This window comes from Schistocerca nitens, chromosome 4, assembly GCF_023898315.1.
Source record: "Schistocerca nitens isolate TAMUIC-IGC-003100 chromosome 4, iqSchNite1.1, whole genome shotgun sequence".
Classification (NCBI taxonomy): Eukaryota; Metazoa; Arthropoda; class Insecta; order Orthoptera; family Acrididae; genus Schistocerca; species Schistocerca nitens.
In genome coordinates, this window is record NC_064617.1 from 974115298 (window position 1) to 974138090 (window position 22793).

The 22793-nt window shown below is 44.1% G+C and overlaps 1 protein-coding gene across 1 annotated transcript in view; it reads right to left on the reverse strand.

Moving 5' to 3' along the window:
- The window catches only part of LOC126252735 (solute carrier family 22 member 7-like), a 91687-nt gene that overhangs the window by 57743 nt on the left and 11151 nt on the right, over positions 1–22793 (reverse strand). The window contains exon 3 of the mRNA XM_049953638.1: positions 5520–5762. Coding sequence (XP_049809595.1) covers positions 5520–5762 — 243 coding nt within the window. The remainder of the gene's footprint in view (positions 1–5519; positions 5763–22793) is intronic.

Sequence of the window (22793 nt, forward strand, 5' to 3'; positions counted from 1 at the left end):
ACAGTGTGGCGAAATTTGACGTTACTGGGCTGTGGCAGCAGGGCCCGCGAACACATCGGTCGGATCCTAGATGACTGCAGAAAACAGTGGGCTGGTCAGATGAGTCCGGGTTTCACTTGGTAACAGCTGATGGCAGGGTTTGAATGGGACGCAGACCCCATGAGGCCGTGGACACAGTTGGCAACAAGCTATTCGTGACTCCATAATGGTGTGCGCTGTGTCTACATGGAATGAACAGAATCCGCTGGTCCAACTGTACCAAACACTGACTGGGAATGGTTATGTTGGGCTACTTGGACACCATCTGCAACCATTCATGGACTTCATGTTCCAAAACAAAGATGGAACTTTTATAGATGACAGTGAGCCATGTCAGCGGGTCACAAAATGTTCGAGATTGCTTTGTAGAACATTCTGGACAGTTCAAGCGAATGATTTGGTCACCCAGATAGCCCGACATGAATCCCATTTATGGGGCTTAGTCGATAGGTCACTTCGTGCACAGAAGCCTTCACCAGTAACCTTTTGGCCGTTACGGAGGTCTATAGAGGCAGTGTAGCTTAGTATTTCTACAGGGGACTTCCAACAACTTGTCGAGTCCATGCAATGTCGAGATGCCCCACTACACCGGGCAAAAGGAGGTCCGAGTCGATCTTAGGGGGCATCCCATAGCTTTTGCCACCTCACTGTGTAATTATCGCCATGAATCTCGTCATTCCCATTAGCCCATTAGCTACAAGCCATAGAATTCCGTGGATAGATTTGTCTGTCGAACTCAATGACAGCGAGCGAATTATGGGCACATATATGCGTCACAACCACTTGCGCATATCCTGTTACCATCCTCTGGCTATACAACTGACTTACCCAGTGAACTACAGTGGTACATACAGCTCAACGTGAACCCGCAAACCACGGTGCAATTACGCATATTTTGTATATGCAGATCACTCCCAGAAGAGAAAAGTATCAGATAAATATTTTAGGACTGACCAGGTGCCAAGCCCATGCCCTTTGAATCAGTAGTATGGCTCTCAACCACTGAACGACCGAATCTCACAAATGGATATTAATAGCGTATTAATGCCGTTAAATTAAAATTAGGTGATAATATCATGGACTGTGTAACAACAATATAAATTTAAAGGTTTAAAATTATCACCTGAAGTGAAATGAACAACAAATATGCGCCCGCATCTCGTGGTCGTGCGGTAGCGTTCTCGCTTCCCACGCCCGGGTTCCCGGGTTCGATTCCCGGCGGGGTCAGGGATTTTCTCTGCCTCGTGATGGCTGGGTGTTGTGTGCTGTCCTTAGGTTAGTTAGGTTTAAGTAGTTCTAAGTTCTAGGGGACTTATGACCACAGCAGTTGAGTCCCATAGTGCTCAGAGCCATTTGAACCAACAAATATGCTAGTAATTGCAATATTTGAAGCCTCTGAAACCTTGTCATTAGGCTATCGACCAGTGCTGCCCTCGACACCCATTGGTCGTGATTGTTCCTATCCCCTTTCTGACCTTAATCGAGACGGACGATCGACCGTCTTTGACTGGATCCCAGGTCACATCGGGGATCCCAGTGAACGAACATGCTGACCTGTTGACTAAGTTAGCTATCAGGATGACGACTTTGGAGTTGGGGGTGCCAGAACTGGGCCTGCGGTCGACTCTCCACAATCAGTTGAACACTGATTGGTGTGCCCTGCTTTCTCCGTAAAGACTGCGAGAAATAAAGGCGATCACGGTCATGTGGCTGTCTTCCCTTCGTGCTTCTCACGGAGAATCTGCCATTCTCTCTCAGCTTCACATTGGCTACGCTTGGCTCACCCAAGGCCACAGCCTATGGCGTGAGCATCCACCCCACTGTCAGTGTGGTGCCAATCTGATGGGTGCTGAGTGTCTACATCCTACTGGAATGCCCTAATCTGCCCTCGCCCCCCCCCCCCCCACACACACACACAGACACAGACACAGTGAAACCCTAAACTTATTGATATGCTGCCTCTGGTGCTAGCGGATGACGTCAGAGTCGCTGATCTGGTTTTAAATTTTAGCAGTGAAGGTGGTTTCTACTCGTCTCTGTGGCCTCGTCAGTCATTTGAGGGGTTGGGGGGATTCCCGGTCGCCTGCTCCGACCCTGGGGGTACGTGGCTGCCCCTGATCGGTGGCTCAGCCTGGCTTTTGGCCTTCCCACATTTCAAGTTCTTATTCTTTTACTCGTATGTCGTTGGTTTACTATCTCGTCGTCGCTGCTTTCCTGAGGTTTTATAAACTTGTCTGTGTTGCTAGTTTCTGTTGTGATAACAGAGTGAGAGTAAAAGCCAGTCGCATGCAGAGGGGGCATCTCCCACCACATAACATATTTTGGGGGCCTCCAACTACTGTCTGGGCGGAGCAATACACCCACTTTCTCCCATCTATCCTTCACTCACTTCTACTTGCTTGTATCTCTAAATTTTATTGATTCTCAGTTACAATGGGTTCGTCAGGATTTGTCTTCCGTGTCTTTCCTCTCTGAGGAACCACCTGGCTTGACACATATACGATGGAGCGACTGATAACCTCGTAGTTTGGTCTCTCAAACTCCATCAATCCAAGGGACATCACAGTAAAATCAAAATCAATAGCTGGTTATACAATAAAAATCTTTGTAAGGATTTAGTTTCTAATAACATAATGGAGCACATCAAACAAATTTTTATCCACATTAAGAAATCGTCAGTTGGTACTGCCCTAAAGTTCTGGTTATGATTAAAGAACATGAACAAACTTTATTTACATATAGCAGGAAAAAATGAATCGAAAACTCAAAATAACTCTTTCTACCTGGAAATAAATATATGTTATGAACAGCTCAAGGGAAATAAGAGGACAACTAAAATTATAAATTTACAAATACATCTTGCATAATTATTGTATATATTATATTTCCTTATAGAACAGAGTATGGATTGGTAGAAAACAATTAATGGCAAAACATTTTATTGGCTGTGATCCAGCAACTATAAGCCATTTAATTACAGGACGTATATAAACCCATTACGGTTGCACTAAATTTTGTCAACTGACTACGATTTCAATTGCACTAGGGCAATCTTCCTCAGAAAAAAAGTTACATGGAATACATGCAATCACACCATGGTTTCTGTTTGGCGAGAGCACTTTTGCTCAGACGTTTTAAACCATGGTGTAATTATATGTATTCCATGTAACTTTCTATTCTGATGAAAATTGCCCTACTGCAATCGAAACCGTGGTCAGTTGACAAAATTTTGTGCAACCGAAGTGCGTGTATATAAGTCCTGTAATTTAATAAAAATTGATTCTACAACACACTGTCACAGTGCAGTATATGCTACTGTCTTAAATGTTAGGTCAATGATGTGTAATATTAATCTACTTTCGGCTTATTGAGCTCAACTTAGTATTTATTATAGAAAAGTGTGAAGGATAGCTGTGTGTGTGTGTGTGTGTGTGTGTGTGTGTGTGTGTGCGAGTGTGCGTGCGTGCGTGTGTGTGTGTGTGTGTGTGTGTGTGTGTGTGTGTGTGTGTGTGTGGACACAAAAACGAGCTGTTAAATTCTTATGCAACTAAACCCTTAAGTAGCTTTGGCTTCTACACTCCTCGAAATGGAAAAAAGAACACATTGACACCGGTGTGTCAGACCCACCATACTTGCTCCGGACACTGCGAGAGGGCTGTACAAGCAATGATCACACGCACGGCACAGCGGACACACCAGGAACCGCGGTGTTGGCCGTCGAATGGCGCTAGCTGCGCAGCATTTGTGCACCGCCGCCGTCAGTGTCAGCCAGTTTGCCGTGGCATACGGAGCTCCTTCGCAGTCTTTAACACTGGTAGCATGCCGCGACAGCGTGGACGTGAACCGTATGTGCAGTTGACGGACTTTGAGCGAGGGCGTATAGTGGGCATGCGGGAGGCCGGGTGGACGTACCGCCGAATTGCTCAACACGTGGGGCGTGAGGTCTCCACAGTACATCGATGTTGTCGCCAGTGGTCGGCGGAAGGTGCACGTGCCCGTCGACCTGGGACCGGACCGCAGCGACGCACGGATGCACGCCAAGACCGTAGGATCCTACGCAGTGCCGTAGGGGACCGCACCGCCACTTCCCAGCAAATTAGGGACACTGTTGCTCCTGGGGTATCGGCGAGGACCATTCGCAACCGTCTCCATGAAGCTGGGCTACGATCCCGCACACCGTTAGGCCGTCTTCCGCTCACGCCCCAACATCGTGCAGCCCGCCTCCAGTGGTGTCGCGACAGGCGTGAATGGAGGGACGAATGGAGACGTGTCGTCTTCAGCGATGAGAGTCGCTTCTGCCTTGGTGCCAATGATGGTCGTATGCGTGTTTGGCGCCGTGCAGGTGAGCGCCACAATCAGGACTGCATACGACCGAGGCACACAGGGCCAACACCCGGCATCATGGTGTGGGGAGCGATCTCCTACACTGGCCGTACACCACTGGTGATCGTCGAGGGGACACTGAATAGTGCACGGTACATCCAAACCGTCATCGAACCCATCGTTCTACCATTCCTAGACCGGCAAGGGAACTTGCTGTTCCAACAGGACAATGCACGTCCGCATGTATCCCGTGCCACCCAACGTGCTCTAGAAGGTGTAAGTCAACTACCCTGGCCAGCAAGATCTCCGGATCTGTCCCCCATTGAGCATGTTTGGGACTGGATGAAGCGTCGTCTCACGCGGTCTGCACGTCCAGCACGAACGCTGGTCCAACTGAGGCGCCAGGTGGAAATGGCATGGCAAGCCGTTCCACAGGACTACATCCAGCATCTCTACGATCGTCTCCATGGGAGAATAGCAGCCTGCATTGCTGCGAAAGGTGGATATACACTGTACTAGTGCCGAAATTGTGCATGCTCTGTTGCCTGTGTCTATGTGCCTGTGGTTCTGTCAGTGTGATCATGTGATGTATCTGACCCCAGGAATGTGTCAATAAAGTTTCCCCTTCCTGGGACAATGAATTCACGGTGTTCTTATTTCAATTTCCAGGAGTGTATGTACGAATAAGATTATCTTTTGCTTTTCTCTATTTATTAACATAAATCTCTAGTGTGTGTGTTGTGGCTTATGGGCGCTCAACATCGAGGTCATCAGCGCCCTGACACACATTAAAAGGAACGAATGTGGAATAAATGTCTAGTACTACTGAAAACAAATCCATGGTGCATTAACAAGTAACTGACTTGACCACAGTGCCAGCAGAAAAAGACACAATGCGGAAATGCAATGTAGTGCGTGTGACATATAGGAACACGTCGACGACAATGATAATGTACTCTTATTATAGTGATTGCAACGGTAGCGACTTGTGAAGAATGTACCACGTATTTGCCGTTATTGAAAAACCGATCAAAACTTCTAAAAATACCTCAACTTCTTATTTACTAAAAATAATCAGTTTGTCTTTTCGTGAATTAATCCAAATTATTAAGTGATTCATGATGGGTGAAACCAGCGATAAAAAAATAGCTACGCACATGTCTCCTATGTAGCCAAACAGTAACCCCAGGGCCACTCCAATAATCTGTGAGTAGAACAAGACGTCATTGACGGCCTGCCGGTTGTCGCAGACCCAGTTCATCTGTGACGTCACCGTCAGGGAGAACCAGGTGTCGTCGTACTCCCAGCCGTGCTGGCACTTCACAGGTTCCCTGCTGCCGCCGGAGTCCGTCACATCGCTCTGGTTGTACATCAGGCACTTGCTGAGCGAGGCCCCTTCCCTGTAACAAGGAGGAAATAGCGGTAGGGCATAAGAGAGGAACTCACTGCGTACTCATGTGACGCGAAAACAGTGGAAAACTAAATATCCGAAATAATTACATCCAGACAAGTAGAGAGATTCTTGATATTACTGAAGAACTTTTTGTCGTGTCATATTAACACGCGACTGTTTCGTGACCTTGAATTGTCTCTATACGCTGTGAAATGCACAAATGTTTTGAACAGTGGCACATGCGAAAATGTAAATGTACGTGGGCAGAGATGGGTACTAGCTTGGGTAGCCACAAGCAATTGAACGTATTTTCTAAGTACACAAAGTCTTAATATTAGCCTTGATTCTTTTTTTTTTCAGCCCTCGTACACGATATTTTTCAGGGGAGCTTAAGAACACGCCTGTAGTAAATGGCCTTTCCATTGTGATTGAGTTGATGGAGCAAGTTCAAATTTGTTGCAGCGCAAGCACCTAACCAGAAGCCGAAATATAATAATGGACGAACACGCCACGACGAATAGTTCCTTAGCATTGGGAGCAGCATCATTCCTTCTGCACCGATGTACGTATCTACTGGACGACATGAAATTTATGACTCAGTTTGCTGACAGATGTCTGAGAAAAGTTCCAATAGGCATTACCGGAGAAAACAAAAGTATTTCATATACTGACCTAGAAGGGAAATGTTACATGATGAAGCACCATTCCGATGTATATGAGACTGTGGAGATGTTCATCACATGACGAGTTGATAAATGATTAAACTTTTATTCCTTCGGGAAATGGTGTAAATTATCAACATCAGTATGAGGTGTGACACCCGTGGGCCCCAAGACACACTTGTGTATATCGTGTTGTGGAAGCAAACAGCCTCCTAATGTGGCCTTGGGGAACCTCTTGCCATGCCTGAAACACATGGTGGGTCAGTCATAAAAGTTGCTGGCTAGAGGCCCGTAGGAAGTATACTTCTTCTACATCTACAACTACATCTACATGAATACTCTGCAATTCACATTTAAGTGCTTGGCAGAAGGTTCATCGAACCACAATCATACTATCTCTCTACCATTCCACACCCGAACAGTGCGCGGGAAAACGAACACCTAAACCTTTCTGTTAGAGCTCTGATTTCTCTTATTTTATTTTGATGATCATTCCTACCTATGTAGGTTGGGTTCAACAAAATATTTTCGCATTCGGAAGAGAAAGTTGGTGACTGAAATTTCGTAAATAGATCTCGCCGCGACGAAAAACGTCTTTGCTTTAATGACTTCCATCCCAACTCGCGTATCATATCTGCCACCCTCCCTCCGCTATTACGTGATAATACAAAACGAGCTGCCCTTTTTTGCACCCTTTCGATGTCCTCCGTCAATCCCACCTGGTAAGGATCCCACACCGCGCAGCAATATTCTAACAGAGGACGAACGAGTGTAGTGTAAGCTGTCTCTTTAGTGGACTTGTTGCATCTTCTAAGTGTCTTGCCAACGAAACGCAACCTTTGGCTCGCCTTCAGTACAATATTATCTATGTGGTCTTTCCAACTGAAGTTGTTCGTAATTTTTAACCCAGGTACTTAGTTGAATTGACAGCCTTGAGAATTGTACTATTTATCGAGTAATCGAATTCCAACGGATTTCTTTTGGAACTCGTGTGGATCACCTCACACTTTTCGTTATTTAGCGTCAACTGCCACCTGCCACACCATACAGCAATCTTTTCTAAATCGCTTTGCAACTGATACTGGTCTTCGGATGACCTTACTAGACGGTAAATTACAGCATCATCTGCGAACAACCTAAGAGAACTGCTCAGATTGTCACCCAGGTCATTTATATAGATCACGAACAGCAGAGGTCCCAGGACGCTTTCCTGGGGAACACCTGATATCACTTCAGTTTTACTCGATGATTTGCCGTCTATTACTACGAACTGCGACCTTCCTGACGGGAAATCACGAATCCAGTCGCACAACTGAGACGATACCCCATAGGCCCGCAGCTTGATTAGAAGTCGCTTGTGAGGAACGGTGTCAAAAGCTTTCCGGAAATCTAGAAATACGGAATCAACTTGAGATCCCCTGTCGTGTTTGAGACGTTCCCTGTAGGTGACAAATCAGACGACTGGTCAAGCCATTCAGAGATTCGTACATTTGTCAAAGTGTTTATGGTCGGAACTGCAGTGTGGGGTCTCGCATTGTCCTGAAACATTGGGACCCTGATCATTAAAATTATGACAACATGATTTCAGACAATGGAAAATCCAGGATGGAATGTAACAATACGAGAGAAGGAACGTTGCTACTCACCATATAGAGGAGATGCTGAGTCGCGATAGGCACAATAAAATGATTTATACAGTCATAGCTTTCGGCCATTAAGGCCTTTGTCAGCAGTAGATACACATACACGCACGCACGGACACACACTCACGCAAGCGCAACTTGCACACACGTCTGCAGTCTTAGAGAGCTGAAACTACACTGACAAGTTTAGTTTCAGCTCTCTGAGACTGCAGACGTGTGTGCAAGTTGCGCTTGCGTGAGTGTGTGTGTGCGTGTGTGTATGTGTGTCTACTGCTGACAAAGGCCTTGATGGCCGAAAGCTACGATTGTGTGAATCTTTTTGTTGTGCCTATCGCGACTCAGCATCTCCGCTACATGGTGGGTAGCAACTTTTCTTCTCTCGTATTGTGACTATTTATGGTACAAACTGGCGAGCATTCACGCCCTCTTCAGCAATCAGACCTGATGTTCACATCTAATACCCCTGCATACCGTGATTCCAGGAACCGGAGGGATATGGCTCTTGAAACTCGCTGCCACTCTCCCCCACTCTTACCTCGCCCCTCTCGCCCTACTTGCTATGACGTGTATGTATTCTTAGTCAGCAAGGTCTAAGACGAGTCAAGACCTGTTCTAAATCTAAATGGCATAATCGGAAGTGACAACATGATTATGTAAGGGGGCGAGGCTGGGCTGAGTTGTGTGAATCTCCTTACATTAAGGTCCCAGACAAGTCGAGACTTGTTGATGTATTAAAACTTGGAGGTTTCTTATTTCTCATTTTACAGAGATGCGGGCTGAACACGCATCAGGTTGATGTCAGAATATGACAGCAGTGTACTCGCAGACTGCCAAGAACAATTACAGAAGGAATAGCCTATAATGATTAGGGCGTTTCGGAATAACTGTCCCCTTAACTTTTACGTTAATTTTAAACACATGTTTTCTTTGTGTAAACCAGTGTTGCTAAAGGTTTCAATATGAAATTGACAGCAGCAAGGGAACCAGTAGTTTCCGGGCGGCAAACAAGAAAGAGGTCTCTCTGTAAAAATGTGAAGTGTTAATGTTTCATTTGCCATATTTGAATGACCGCCATAAAAGCAATTTTGGTTGTAAGGAACAGAGAAGCGTGACGTCAGCACACTCTGTAACGGAGACGCGTCAGTGGCGCGGGGTCTTTTGTGCCTCAGCTGTGGTCCCGGCCTGGGTAGTGTGTTCGGAATAGGCAGTGCTGGAGACAGCTTTTGTGCGACGTATAGGCCGCTCCGTGTGTGAAAGACCAAGTTTTATGCTGTGCGTTGAACTCTTAACTTAATTCATCATTGACGGGTGATAGTGTAGTCAGACTGCGAAAACTCTACATAGGTGTCAAGACACTGAAGCACCCTGAACTATTACATTTTGAAGTGTCGCCATGTGCTGCTGTGAACAAAACTCTTTTTAAAGCAATTGGTTGCTAACTAGCGGCGCTAAAGACAAATTAAATAGACATTGTTTGACCGTTTTATTACCGATTTTCTATGAGTGCAGAATTAAATGAGGGCCTTTAATTTCCGATTTTTCTGTTGTTTTGGCGCTTCCGGACATCGAAACTGAGCGCCCGAGTGTAATGTTTCCGTGGTATGGTAGTTCTCTTTGTTCAGATAAGATGTGCTGCTAGCTTCACTGCACACATACGTGACTCTTGCTAACGGACTGTTCTTGTTAAAACTCTTTCTATCTTATTTCTTCTACTGTAAGACGGCCATTTACAAATGAATTCTACTTGATTTGTTAAAATAAACTGGGTTTAATTTCAACAACTACTTGTCGTCCCCAGTTACTTAACTATCCTACATTATTAATTTTACATTGCTGGCTCTTAAAATTGCTACACCAAGAAGAAATGTAGATGATAAACGGGTATTCATTGGACAAATATATTATACTAGAACTGACATGTGATTACATTTTCACGCAATTTGGGTGAATACATCCGGGGAAATCAGTACCCAGAACAACCATCTCTGGCCGTAATAACGGCCTTGATACGCCTGGGCATTGAGTCGAACAGAGCTTGGATGACGTCTACAGGTACAAATGCCCGTACAGCTTCAACACGATACCACAGTTCATCAAGAGTAGTGACTGGCGTATTGTGACGAGCCAGTTGCTCGGCCACCATTGATCAGACGTTTTCAATTGGTGAGAGATCTGGAGAATGTGCTGGCCAGGGCAGCAGTCGAACATTTTCTGTATCCAGAAAGGTCCGCATAGGACCTGCAACACGCGGTCGTGCATTATCCTGCTGAAATGTAGGGTTTCGCAGGGATCGAATGAAGGGCAGAGCCACGGGTCGTAACACATCTGAAATATAACGTCCACTGCTCAAAGTGCCGTCAATGCGAACGAGCGGTGACCGAGACGTGTAACCAACGGCACCCCATACCATCACGCCGGGTAATACGCCAGTATGGCGATGGCGAATACACGCTTCCAATGTGTGTTCACCGTGATGTCGCCAAACACGGATGCGACCATCGTGATTCTGTAAACAGAACCTGGATTCGTCCGAAAAAATGACATTTGGCCATTCCTGCAGCCAGGTTCGTCGTTGAGTACACCGTCGCAGGCGCTCCTGTCTGTGATGCAGCGTCAAGGGTAACGAAGATGACGTGCTACAGGTGTAGCAATTTTAAGGGCCAGTAGTGTATTTGCAGATGTCGCCGTATTCTGTAATTACCATCACCTTCTAGATAATTCAGTAAAATCTAAGGACTCTACAGCAAGTTGATAGAAGGGACGTAAACGAAGCACTGTGTAACGACCTTAAGACACATTATTGAGCCTAAAACCTACGACGTTGCACGTTTACCCGACCCTCTATTAATTCTAACGCAACTTTCAACATTAATTCTATTAGTCGAAGCTGCTGCTGGAGTTGGCTTAGCATCTCCATGATGCTTTTGCGTTACTGAATTTATAACGAAATGTGCTGCTCTTCTTTGGATCTACTCTGTTTTCTGTATCCATCACATCTGGTGCACATCGCAGACTTGTGAGTAATTTTCAAACATCTGTGGGACGAGGGTTTTGTAAGCAATCTTTTTATAGGGTGGCTGTACTTCCTAGATCTCTTTCAATGAATCTGGCTGTCGTTTCCCTTATCTGCGATTAGTTTTCTATTGTCGCTCCGCTTTAAATCGCTCCGTACTCTAACTCCTAGATATTTTATTGACGTAACAGCTTCCAGTGATTATTCTGCAATCGTGTAATAATACAGTAATTTACCTTTCTACCTATTTATGCACAATAGGTTATATTTATTTACGTTCATGGTAAACCACCAATCCTTCCAACAAACGTTGATCCTCTAGAGGTCTTCCTGCATTTCGCTCCAATTTTCTAACGTTGTGTCCTTCCTGTACACAACAGCATCATTCACGAAAAGCCTCATGGAACTTCTGACGTTATCGATTAGGTCATTTCAATATAAGATGGGGGCGGGGGGGGGGGGTGTTTTAACTTGAGATAACTCAGTATCTGTAAAACGACGCATCGTACGAAAAAAATGTTCTTGTTGAAAAGTAAACATTAGTAAGGCTGTGCTACAACTGGCCACCTCCTAACCACACTTCATGCATGGATCGGATCAACTTTCTATTTTCAGATCGGATATCCCCATTTTTATTACATATTCGGATTATTATGTGGTGTTTCCGTGGTGTGGGAGTAGCGTCTTAGATTAGTAACCACAACGTGCTCGGTCCCTTATTCGAAACTCGCCACCGTTTAAATTTTGATTAATAATCATCACTGGCGGCTGAAGACTTCCGGCATAAGAAGTCACCCTCCTTCTCCCAACGGCCTTGTCAAAGGGGCCGGAGGAACGGACAGAGGTTCAAGGCACCCTCCTGGCTTTGGGATGGGGAACTTCCCCTAAAGGGGGAAGAATCAGCAGTCATCAACGGCATGAGGATGAGGAAGGTGATGGAAACCACTGCATTTCAGACACATGACGTGTATCCACAGGACATGTGGCCTGTAATTAAAAGGGTCATGATGATCTCTCTGTTGGCAAAAGATTCCGGAATACTCCCCCATTCGGGTCTCTGGAAGGGGACTGCCAGGGGAGAGGTGACCGTCAGAAAATGATTCAATGACTAACGAACGGATAACGTTCTACTAGTCGGGGCGTGGAATTTCAGATGTTTGAACGCGGTAGGGAAGCTAGAAAAGCTGAAAAGGAAAATTCAAAGGCTCACTCTAGATCTAGGAGGGGTCAGTGAAGTGAAGTGGAAAGAAAACAAGCTTTTCTGGTCATATGAGTATAGGGTAATATCAGTAGCAGGAGAAAATGGTTTAACGGGAATAGATTTCGTTATGAATAGGAAGATAGGGAAGAGAGCGTTTTACTGTGAACAGTTCAGTGATAGGGTTTCTCTTATCAGAATCGAGAGTAAACCAACACCAACAACGTACTTCAAGTATACATACCGACGTCGCAAGTTGAAGGTGAAAAGATCTAGAAAGTGTAAGAGGATATTGAAAGGGTAATACAGTACGTAAAGGGAGATGAAGATCTAATAGTCATGGAGGACTCGAATACAGTTGTAGGGAAAGGAGTAGAAGAAAAGATTACAGGAGAATATGGGTTTGGGACGAGGAATGAGAGAGGAGAAAGACTAATTGAGTTCTGTCATAGATGTCTGCTACTAATAGCAAATACTCTGTTGAAGAATCAAGAGAGGAGGTGGTATATTTGGGAAAGGCTGGGTAATACTGGAAGATTTCAGTTGGATTACATCGTGGTCAGACAGAGATTCCGAAATCAGATACTGGATTGTAAGGCTTCCTCAGGAGCAGATATAGACTCAGATCACGATGTAGCAGTGATGAAGAGTAGGTTTAACAGATTAGTCAGCAAAAATCAATACGCAAAGAAGTGGGATACGAAAGTACTATGGAATGACGAGATACGCTTGAAGTTCTCTATGGCTGTAGCTACAATAGTAAGGAATAGCTCAGTAGGCAGTACAGTTGAAGAGCAATGGACATCTCTAAACCTGGCAATCACAGAAGCTGGAAAGAAAAAAACTAGGTACAAAAAAGGTAATGCAAAGAAACCAAGGGTAACAGAAGAAATACTTCAGTTGATCGGTGAAAGAAGGAAGTACAAAAATGTTCAGGGAAATTCAAGAATACAGAAATACAATTCGCTGAGGAATGAAATAAATAGGAAGTGTAGGGAAGTGAAGGCGAAATGGCTGCATGAAAAATGTGAAGAAATCGAAAAAGAAATGTTAATTTTAATTTTAATAATCAACAGCCTCAGTTGCACCGTTTACCTAGAATTTACCTAGGTTTCAGTCGGAGTAACCCAACATTTTTCAGAATAACAGCAACTATCCAGAATGAGATTTTCACTCTGCAGCGGAGTGTGCGCTGATATGAAACTTCCTGGCAGATTAAAACTGTGTGCCCGACCGAGACTCGAACTCGGGACCTTTGCCTTTCGCGGGCAAGTGCTCTACCATCTGAGCTACAGAAGCACGACTCACGCCCGGTCCTCACAGCTTTACTTCTGCCAGTATCTCGTCTCCTACCTTCCAAACTTTACAGAAGCTCTCCTGCAAACCTTGCAGAACTAGCACTCCTGAAAGAAAGGATACTGCGGAGACATGGCTTAGCCACAGCCTGGGGGATATTTCCAGAATGAGATTTTCACTCTGCAGCGGAGTGTGCGCTGATATGAAACTTCCTGGCAGATTAAAACTGTGTGCCCGACCGAGACTCGAACTCGGAACCTTTGGTAGAGCACTTCCCGCGAAAGTCAAAGGTCCCGAGTTCGAGTCTCGGTCGGTCACACAGTTTTAATCTTCCAGGAAGTTTTCAACAGTAACTATCGTTTGTCCATAGTGGACATCGTCAAGCTATAAATTATCGTCAGACTGTAAAAACTTATCTGAAACTGCCTCTGCCCCACTTCGCGACCGCGATGCGGCAGCCACGAGTGCTGTACTGGTTGGTTGGTTTGGGGAAGGAGACCAGACAGCGAGGTCATCGGTCTCATCGGATTAGAGAAGGACGGGGAAGGAAGTCGGCCGTGCCCTTTCAAAGGAACCATCCCGGCATTTGCCTGGAGCGATATAGGGAAATCACGGAAAACCTAAATCAGGATGGCCGGACGCGGGATTGAACCGTCGTCCTCCCGAATGCGAGTCCAGTGTGCTAGCCACTGCGCCACCCCGCTCGGTGCTGTACTGGAACTGACCGTAGCGACGTGAGGCCCGCCTAGGCGGACACAATACCTTGAGCCTGCGCATAAACTGTGTGATAGTTACTTGTTTGGACAAGACGCGAACCTAACTCCTGACCTTGAATTTACTAGTAAAGTGGAGTAAAAGGTATAGCTGAGGAAAAGGGCGTATATGTTAACCCGTGCAGAACATACTTAGATCGACTGTCTTAACATTTATGAAGTATTGATTGGTCATGATATGAGGAAGACATCACGTGCTTACAAGGTATCGCCTAGCTAGGAAAATTTTGTGCTTAAGCACGAAGTTTAATCACCTAAAAAGAACTTAGGAGTGGGAAGGATAATATAAAGCCAACATCGTCGTTATTATGACTAGGTCTAGAAATTTTTAAGACGTAACTGTTAAGCGCTTGCTTACCTATGGTTACAACGCATGAACATCCTATTGACTTAGCACACAAATGGTCATGATTGAACATATGAACAAGTCTATATCTAATCTGTAACATCCGGCAATACGGGCCATATAAAATAGATGGTCATTATTCAAGATTAGTATATTTGACCTGAAATGGTCTAGAATCAAGTCAAAAACTAATGCAAGTGCCTGATTGGGCTTCTTGGCGAAGTTATGGTTATGAGTTGCAGAAAACACTATAGTAGGGGGTAATGTGGCGGCAATGGGGTACTCAAATTGCCTTCTTGGAGGTGATCCACACACATACTGTAAAAACTGTGTGTGGACCACTGCCATAATAATTCTGGCCTGGTGACCACTGCCATTGAACTTAGGGAGTGACAGCGGAAATATGCTCAAAGTTAAATCTGTACATCGAAGAAGCAATGATGGAAATAAAAGAAAGGTCCAGGAATGGAATTAAAATTGAACGTGAAAGGATGTCTATGATACAGTCCGCTGATGACATTCCTATCCTCAGTGTGAGTAAAGAAGAATTACATGATCTCTTGAATGGAATGAGTAGGAATATGGATTGAGAGTAAATTGAAGAAAGACGAAAGTAATGAGAAGTAGCAGAAATGATAACAGCGAGGAAATTAACATCAGGATTGATGATGATGAAGTTAAGGAATTAAAGTACCTCGGCAGCAAAATAGCCAATGACGGACGGAGCAAGGAGAACATCAGAAACAGACTAGCACTGGCAAAAAGGACATTCCTGACCAAGAGAGGGCTACTAGAATCAAACATAGGCCTTAATTTGAGAAAGAAATTTGCGAGAGTGTACGTCTGAAGTACAGTATTGTATCGTAGTGGAACAAGGAACAGAAGAGAATCGAAGCATTTCAGATGTGGTGCTAAGGACGAATGTTGAAAATTAGGTGGACTGAAAAGGTAAGGAATGAAGAGGTTCTGCGCAGAATCGAAGAGGAAAGGAATATGTGGAAAACACTGAGAAGGAAAAGAGACGGGATGATAGGACATCCGTTAAGACATCAGGTAGTGATTTCCATAGTGCTAGAGGGAGCTGTAGTTTGCAAAAACTGTAGAGGAAGCCAGAGATTGGAATACATCGAGCAAATAATTGAGGACGTAGCTTGCAGCTGCTACTCTGAGATGAAGAAGTTGGCTCAAAAGAGGAATTAATGGTGGGCCGCATCAAACGAATCAGAAGACTAATGACAAAAAAATTCATATTACAAGCAAAAAGTATGTACATTTTAGCCAACCATTGTTGTCTATTTGTGATAGGTGGCGCTGCCGTGACATTCCTTTCACTCGTATTCTGTTCGTTAGATGTCTGTATCGAAAGGCTTCCGAAAGTCAAGTAACATGCCTTAGATAGTATTAACGGTTTTCTTACGCTTCCTTATGGACACCTAATACCACTTTACTTTCTGTTCAACTTTCACGGTCCAATACAACGTATTGACTTCTATTAATTAAAAATTGTTCGACCAGTTACATATTTGTGAGGATACTCCGTAAGGTTGTATTTTGGTTCTCAGTCGACCATATGGTCCAGTCACGAACTCCTTTCGGAAATCTGTCGGAATAGAAGCAGCTGTGTCACTAGTTTCACAGCTGTTCAAAGGTGAGCAACGTTTAGCTGAATGGTTTTGGCTGAAGTTGCCCTGGTTCTTTCATAAATATGTCTTTTTCCTCCAATCACGTCACAAACGACATGTGATGATAACGGGCGTCACAGTCCATTTTGCTTCCATATCTATATTGTGTTTCGACTTGGATTCTACTGGTGGCTTGAATAATAGGTTTTCTCGAAATTTCCTCAGGCCACTAGAGGAATCCTTACGTCAACTCTGCCACTTAGCGATATCTTCCTTCTTGTCAACCTGACCGATTGGTGCGCGTCTGAAGTTGTTGTTGTCAACAGCACGATAAGAAAAAAGGAAAATCACTGAAAGCGTACTTCTTGACATTTTGTAATTGTTTGTTTCCTCTTGAAGCGGTTCCCGACTGAACACTGCTCGAGGTAGTGGAAAGTTTAGAGCATTGTAGTTGCATTCGAATACGACTTCTCACAGAAGCTAAGTTAAGGAAAGATAAACCTACGTTTATAGCATTTGTAGACTTAGAGAAAGCTTTTGACAATGCTGACTGGAATACTCTCTTTCAAATTCTAAAGATGGCAGGAGTAAAATACAGGGAGCGAAAGGCTATTTACGGTTTGTACAGAAACCAAATGTCAGTTACAAGAGTCGAGGGGCACGGAAGGGAAGCAGTGGTTGGGAAGGGAGTGAGACAGAATTGTAGCCTATCCCCGATGTTATTCAATCTGTATATTGAGCAAGCAGGAAAGGAAACAAAAGAAAACTGTGGAGTAGGAGTTAAAGTCCAGGGAGAAGAAATTAAAACTTTGAGGTTTGCCGATGATATTGTAATTCTGTGAGAGCCAAGGGCTTGGAAGAGCAGTTGAACAGAATAGACGGTGTCTTGAAAGGAGGGTATAAGATGAACATCACCAAAAACGAGGATAAGGAAATGTAGTGATGCTGAAGGAATTAGATTAGGAAATGAGGCACTTAAAGTACTAGATAAGTTTTGCTATTGGCGAAGCAAAATAACTGATGATGGTCGAAGTAGGGAAGATATAAAATGTAGACTGGCAATTGCAAGAAAAGCGTTTCTGAAGAAGAGGAATTTGTTAACATCGAGTACAGATTTAAGTGTCAGGAAGTATTCGTATGGAGTGTAGCTATGTATGGAAGCGAAACATGGACGTTAAAAAGTTTTGACAAGAAGAGAGTAGACGGTTTTGAGATGTAGTGCTACAGAAGAATGCTGAAGATTAGGTGGGTAGATCAAGTAACTAATGAGGACGTACTGAATAGAATTGGGGAGAAATTTGTTGTATAACCTGACTAGAAGAAGGGATCGGTTGGTAGGACACATTCTGAGGCATTAAGTGATCACCAATTTAGTACTGGAGAGAAGCGTCCAAGATAAAAATCGTAGAGAGAGACCAAGAGATGAATACAGTAAGCAGAATGAGAAGGATGTAAATTGCAGCAGTTACTCGGCGATGAGGAGGCTTTCACAGGATAGAGTAGGATGGGGAACGGCATCAATTCAGTCATTGGACTGAAGGCCACAACAACAACAGTTGCATGACATGGCGAAGGTTCAAATTCCCATCCAACTATCCGGGTCATGGAAGAGATCAGATGGTTTAACTTTTTGTCGACGACGAGGTTGTTAGAGACGTACTGATTAATGGTATTATGGAAGAAAGGGGAAGGAAATCAGGCTTAGCCTTCCAAACGAACGATCCCAGATTTTGTCTTGGGTGAATTAGGGAAATCACAGGTAACCTAAATTTCTATGACCGGATAGAGGTCCATCTTCCCAAATACAAAGGGCCTTAAAAAAGTTTTGACAGTCGTCTCTAATTTTTTTTACTTTTTTCAGGATGAGAATGAAATTTTTTGTAAACATACTTGGAACATTTAGCTATAAGTTGGTGTATAAAAGTATTTTCTTTTGTTTGCAGCTGAGCCATAATGGACCGTGGAGTAGATGTCAGGTTGCGACAGAGATTATATTAGATTAGATTAATACTTGTTCCATAGATCATGAATACGACACTTCGTAATGATGTGGAACGTGTCAGGTTAATAAAAGATGTCTGTAAAAGATATTAAATTACACAAAATATTGCATGACACTAATGTTTAAGTTGGTTTTTTTCCCTCCCTTAATTTATATCTCAAAATTCAGCCAATGAGTAGAAGGAGTTGTCATCTAGAAATTCTTTTAATTTATTTTTAAATGTTGGTTGGCTATCTGTCAGGCTTTTGATGCTGTTTGGTAGGTGACGAAAGACTTTTGTGGCAGCATAATTTACCCCTTTCTGTGCCAAAGTCAGATTTAACCCTGCATAGTGAAGATCATCCTTTCTCCTGGTGTTATAGCTATGCACACTGCTATTACTTTTGAACTGGGTTGGATTATTAACAACAAATTTCATAAGTGAATATATATACTGTGAGGTTACTGTGAAGATCCCTAGATCCTTAAATAGATGTCTGCAGGATGACCGTGGGTGGACTCCAGCAATTACTCTGATTACACGTTTTTGAGCAATGAATACTTTTCTACTCAACGATGAATTACCCCAGAATATGATGCCATACGAAAGCAGTGAATGAAAGTAGGCATAGTAAGCTAATTTACTGAGATTCTTATCACTAAAATTTGCAGTAACCCTAATAGCATACGCAGCTGAACTCAGATGTTTCAGCAGACCATCAATGTGTTGCTTCCTGTTTAACCTCTCATCAATGGACACACCTAAAAATTTTGAAAATTCTACCTTAGCTACAGACTTCTGTTCAAAGTCTATATTTATTACTGGAGTTGTGCCATTTACTGTACGGAACTGTATATACTGTGTTTTATCAAAGTTTAAAGCGAGTCCGTTTTCTGAGAACCACTTAATAAATTTGTGAAAAACATCATTTACAATTACATCACTTAGTTCTTGGTTTTTGGATGTTATTACTATACTTGTATCATCAGCAACGGTCGGTGATGGAGTTCCTCTTCAAGGACGACGATGACTCCGCCACATCGATGCACAGGAAGTTGCTCCCTGTTTGTGGGGAGGACACAGTGGATCGCAGCTGTATCCAGCGGTGGTTCCAGAGGTTTCAAGAAGGTGATTTCTCTCTACTGGACAATCCACAATGCGTTAGAGCATCGACGGCAGTGAGTGACGTGAATAAGGAGACCATTGATCAAATCATCCAAAATGACAGATGTGTGACGACACGACAGCTTGCTGAAATGACTCGTTTGTCATTGGGTAGTGTGGTATCACAGTCACTAAGGTACAGAAAAATATGTGCACGTTGGGCGCCTAGATTACTGACAAGAGAAATGAGGAAAAATGTGTGCGAGGGTCCCATGAAGACCTTTACTGAAGAGTGGAAACAGTGTTACCCAGGATGAAATACGGTTGTTTCTGTCCGAACCTGAGAGCAAAACCCAATCCATGGAGTGGCGTCATCCGGGTTCCCCTCAGAAGAAGAAACCAAGACTTTCACGAACAGCAGACCGAAAGGTGATGACCTCCTTCTTCTGGGATCAGTGTGGTGTCATTTTCATTGACTTTTTGGAATCTGGCTCCACAATTAACCGGGACCGGTACTGTATGTCATTGGACAAGCTGCGACGTGACATCAAGACCCACAGACCACAGCTTCGGGGTCAGCTCATCAGATTACACCATGACAATGCCAAACCCGATACAGCCCTTATGACGCAGGAGAAAATCAGGAGAATGGGTTGGAAAATTGTTCCTCATCCTCCCTACAGTCAGGACTTGTCTCCCTCTGATTCCTACCTCTTTGGTCGTCTGAAGGACCACCTGAGCGGTAAAAAGGTTTGATGGTCAGAAAGATCTTATTTCCTGTGTCAAGCGATGGTGTAAAAGTCAATCTCCAGAATTTTACCGAAGTGTATTTACATCATGGAAAGAACGTTGGGCCAGATGCGTCGCAGCTGATGGAGGCTACAGTGAGTAGGCTAAAAGATGTAAACTACTGCGCATGAGCAGCGCCTATTGGACGCAGGGGGTCCGACAGCCGATCAGTTCCAATCATCCCTCCAGGAAGGAGGTACCTGGTTCGTGTTGTCTGTAGTTCAACCATGGATAGACGGTTCGATCGCGTCCAGATTGTTACTTTGTACCAGGAAGGGCTCTGAACAATGGAAGCGATGTTGTTCGGTCATGGAGGATATACAAAGAGACAGGAACTGTCGATGACATGTCTCGCTCAGGCTGCCCATGGGCTACTACTGCAGTCGATCACCACTACCTACGAATTATGGCTCGGAGGAACCCTGAGAGCAATGCCACCGTGTTAAATAATGCTTTTCGTGCAGCCACATGACGTCGTGCGGAAATTCACCCCCGACGTCCATGGCGAGGTCCACCTTTGCAACCACGACACCATGCAACGTAGTACAGGTGGTCCCAACAACATGCCGAATGCACCGCTCAGGATTGGCATCACGTTTTCTTCACCGATGAGTGTCGCATATCCTTCAACCAGACAATCGTCGGAGACGTGTTTGGAGGCAACCCGTTCAGGCTGGACGTCTTAGACACACTGTCCAGCGAGTGCAGCAAGGTGGAGGTTTCCTGCTGTCTTGGGGTGGCATTATGTGTGGCCGACGTACGCCGCTGGTGGTCATGGAAGGCCCCATAACGGCTGTACGATACGTGAAAACCACCCTCCAACGGATAGTGCAGCCTTATCAGCAGCATATTGGCGAGGCATTCGTCTTCATGGACGACAATTCGAGCCCCCATCGCGCACATCATGTGAATGACTTCCTTCAGGATAACGACATCGCTCGACTAGAGTGATCAGCAAGTTCTTCAGACATGAACCCGGTCAAACATCGCCTGGGATAGATTGAAAAGGGCTGCTTATGGACGACGTGACTCATCAACCACTCTGAGGGATCTACGCGGAATCGCCGTTGAGGAGTGGGACAATGGTGAACCCCACCATTCCTGACTTTTTAATTGTTATAATTTATGTGATAATTTGAATGGTTATTGAGTGTTGAGTATTATTATTATTATTCACAATGACTCTGCGCTATAGTTACCCTCCGCATAAAGTTGTTTGTAAAAGGAATTTTTCTGAATCTATCTTCGTAATGAATGGTCTAAACTGCTTTTCAGTAATGGTAGTGCTTGTTTTTGTGCGTACGATGGTCAGACAACGTTACATTAGAAGTATCCTTACGGGTGAACTCATTTTTAAATTTGGAGATTAATGTTCCCACTTTCTGTCTGCTGTTTTCATTTTGGACACTAGACTGTTGTGCGAACAACTACGCGGAAGATCTGTATCCAAACGTGGCCTTTACAGTGTGTCATTGAACCGTAACTTCTCTGGGTTTTCTGATAGATTTTTCTCCAAGATCTGACTGAAAAGCCGGCCGGAGTGGCCGTGCGGTTCTAGGCGCTACAGTCTGGAACCGAGCGACCGCTACGGTCGCAGGTTCGAATCCTGCCTCGGGCATGGATGTGTGTGATGTCCTTAGGTTAGTTAGGTTTAATTAGTTCTAAGTTCTAGGCGACTGATGACCTCAGAACTTGAGTCGCATAGTGCTCAGAGCCATTTGAACCATTTTTTGACTCTGAAAGTAGTTGCACCCTTTGCACATATCCCATGTTTCTAGTAAGCAAGCTGCGCCAACAGTATATTACTTTTTAATATTGAAAGTGCAACGTTTTCTGTTTTCGCTACATATTCCGAATGATAACGTTAAACCAGGATTGGTCTGTGCCATGTTTTATCATTTTATGCCGTACGCACACCTATAATAAGCTGTACTTCCTGTGTTTCACCTTCCATGGAATTAATAGGCAACTGTAATAGATGAAAGCCAAAATATGAATGATAGTATACACAATGGTGGTGTAATATCCTAGAACATTCATTAATTATTTCTCAAACAGGTTTTCGGCTGATACGTGATGTTCAAATGTGTGTGAAATCTTACGGGACTTAACTGCTAAGGTCATCAGTCCCTAAGCTTACACACTACTTAACCTAAATTATCCTAAGGACAAACACACACACCCATGCCCGAGGGAGGACTCGAACCTCCGCCGGGACCAGCCGCACAGTCCATGACTGCAACGCCCTAGACCGCTCGGCTAATCCCGCGCGGCTGATACGTGATCATCAGGTACAAAGTTACAAGTATGTGATACAGTGAAATTTTGTTGGATCAAATACTTTAAACTAGTTCATCTACAGATTATCTCCATTTCCGGAGTTAGGTTTAGGAATAAAACTTCAGGGATTATTTGAGTGTAAATGCGATGTACGACTATTTAACCAAGGTAAAACATGTTACACATTAGCTATATACGAATTACAACAGTTGTTCATAGAAGAAAATAAATTAAACAGTAAAATTCGTTTACATATTCCAAAGATGTGGCTGAAAAAAATTATTTTGTCTTTAATAGCTCCTACATTACAAACAGATAAGTTGTAGTAGA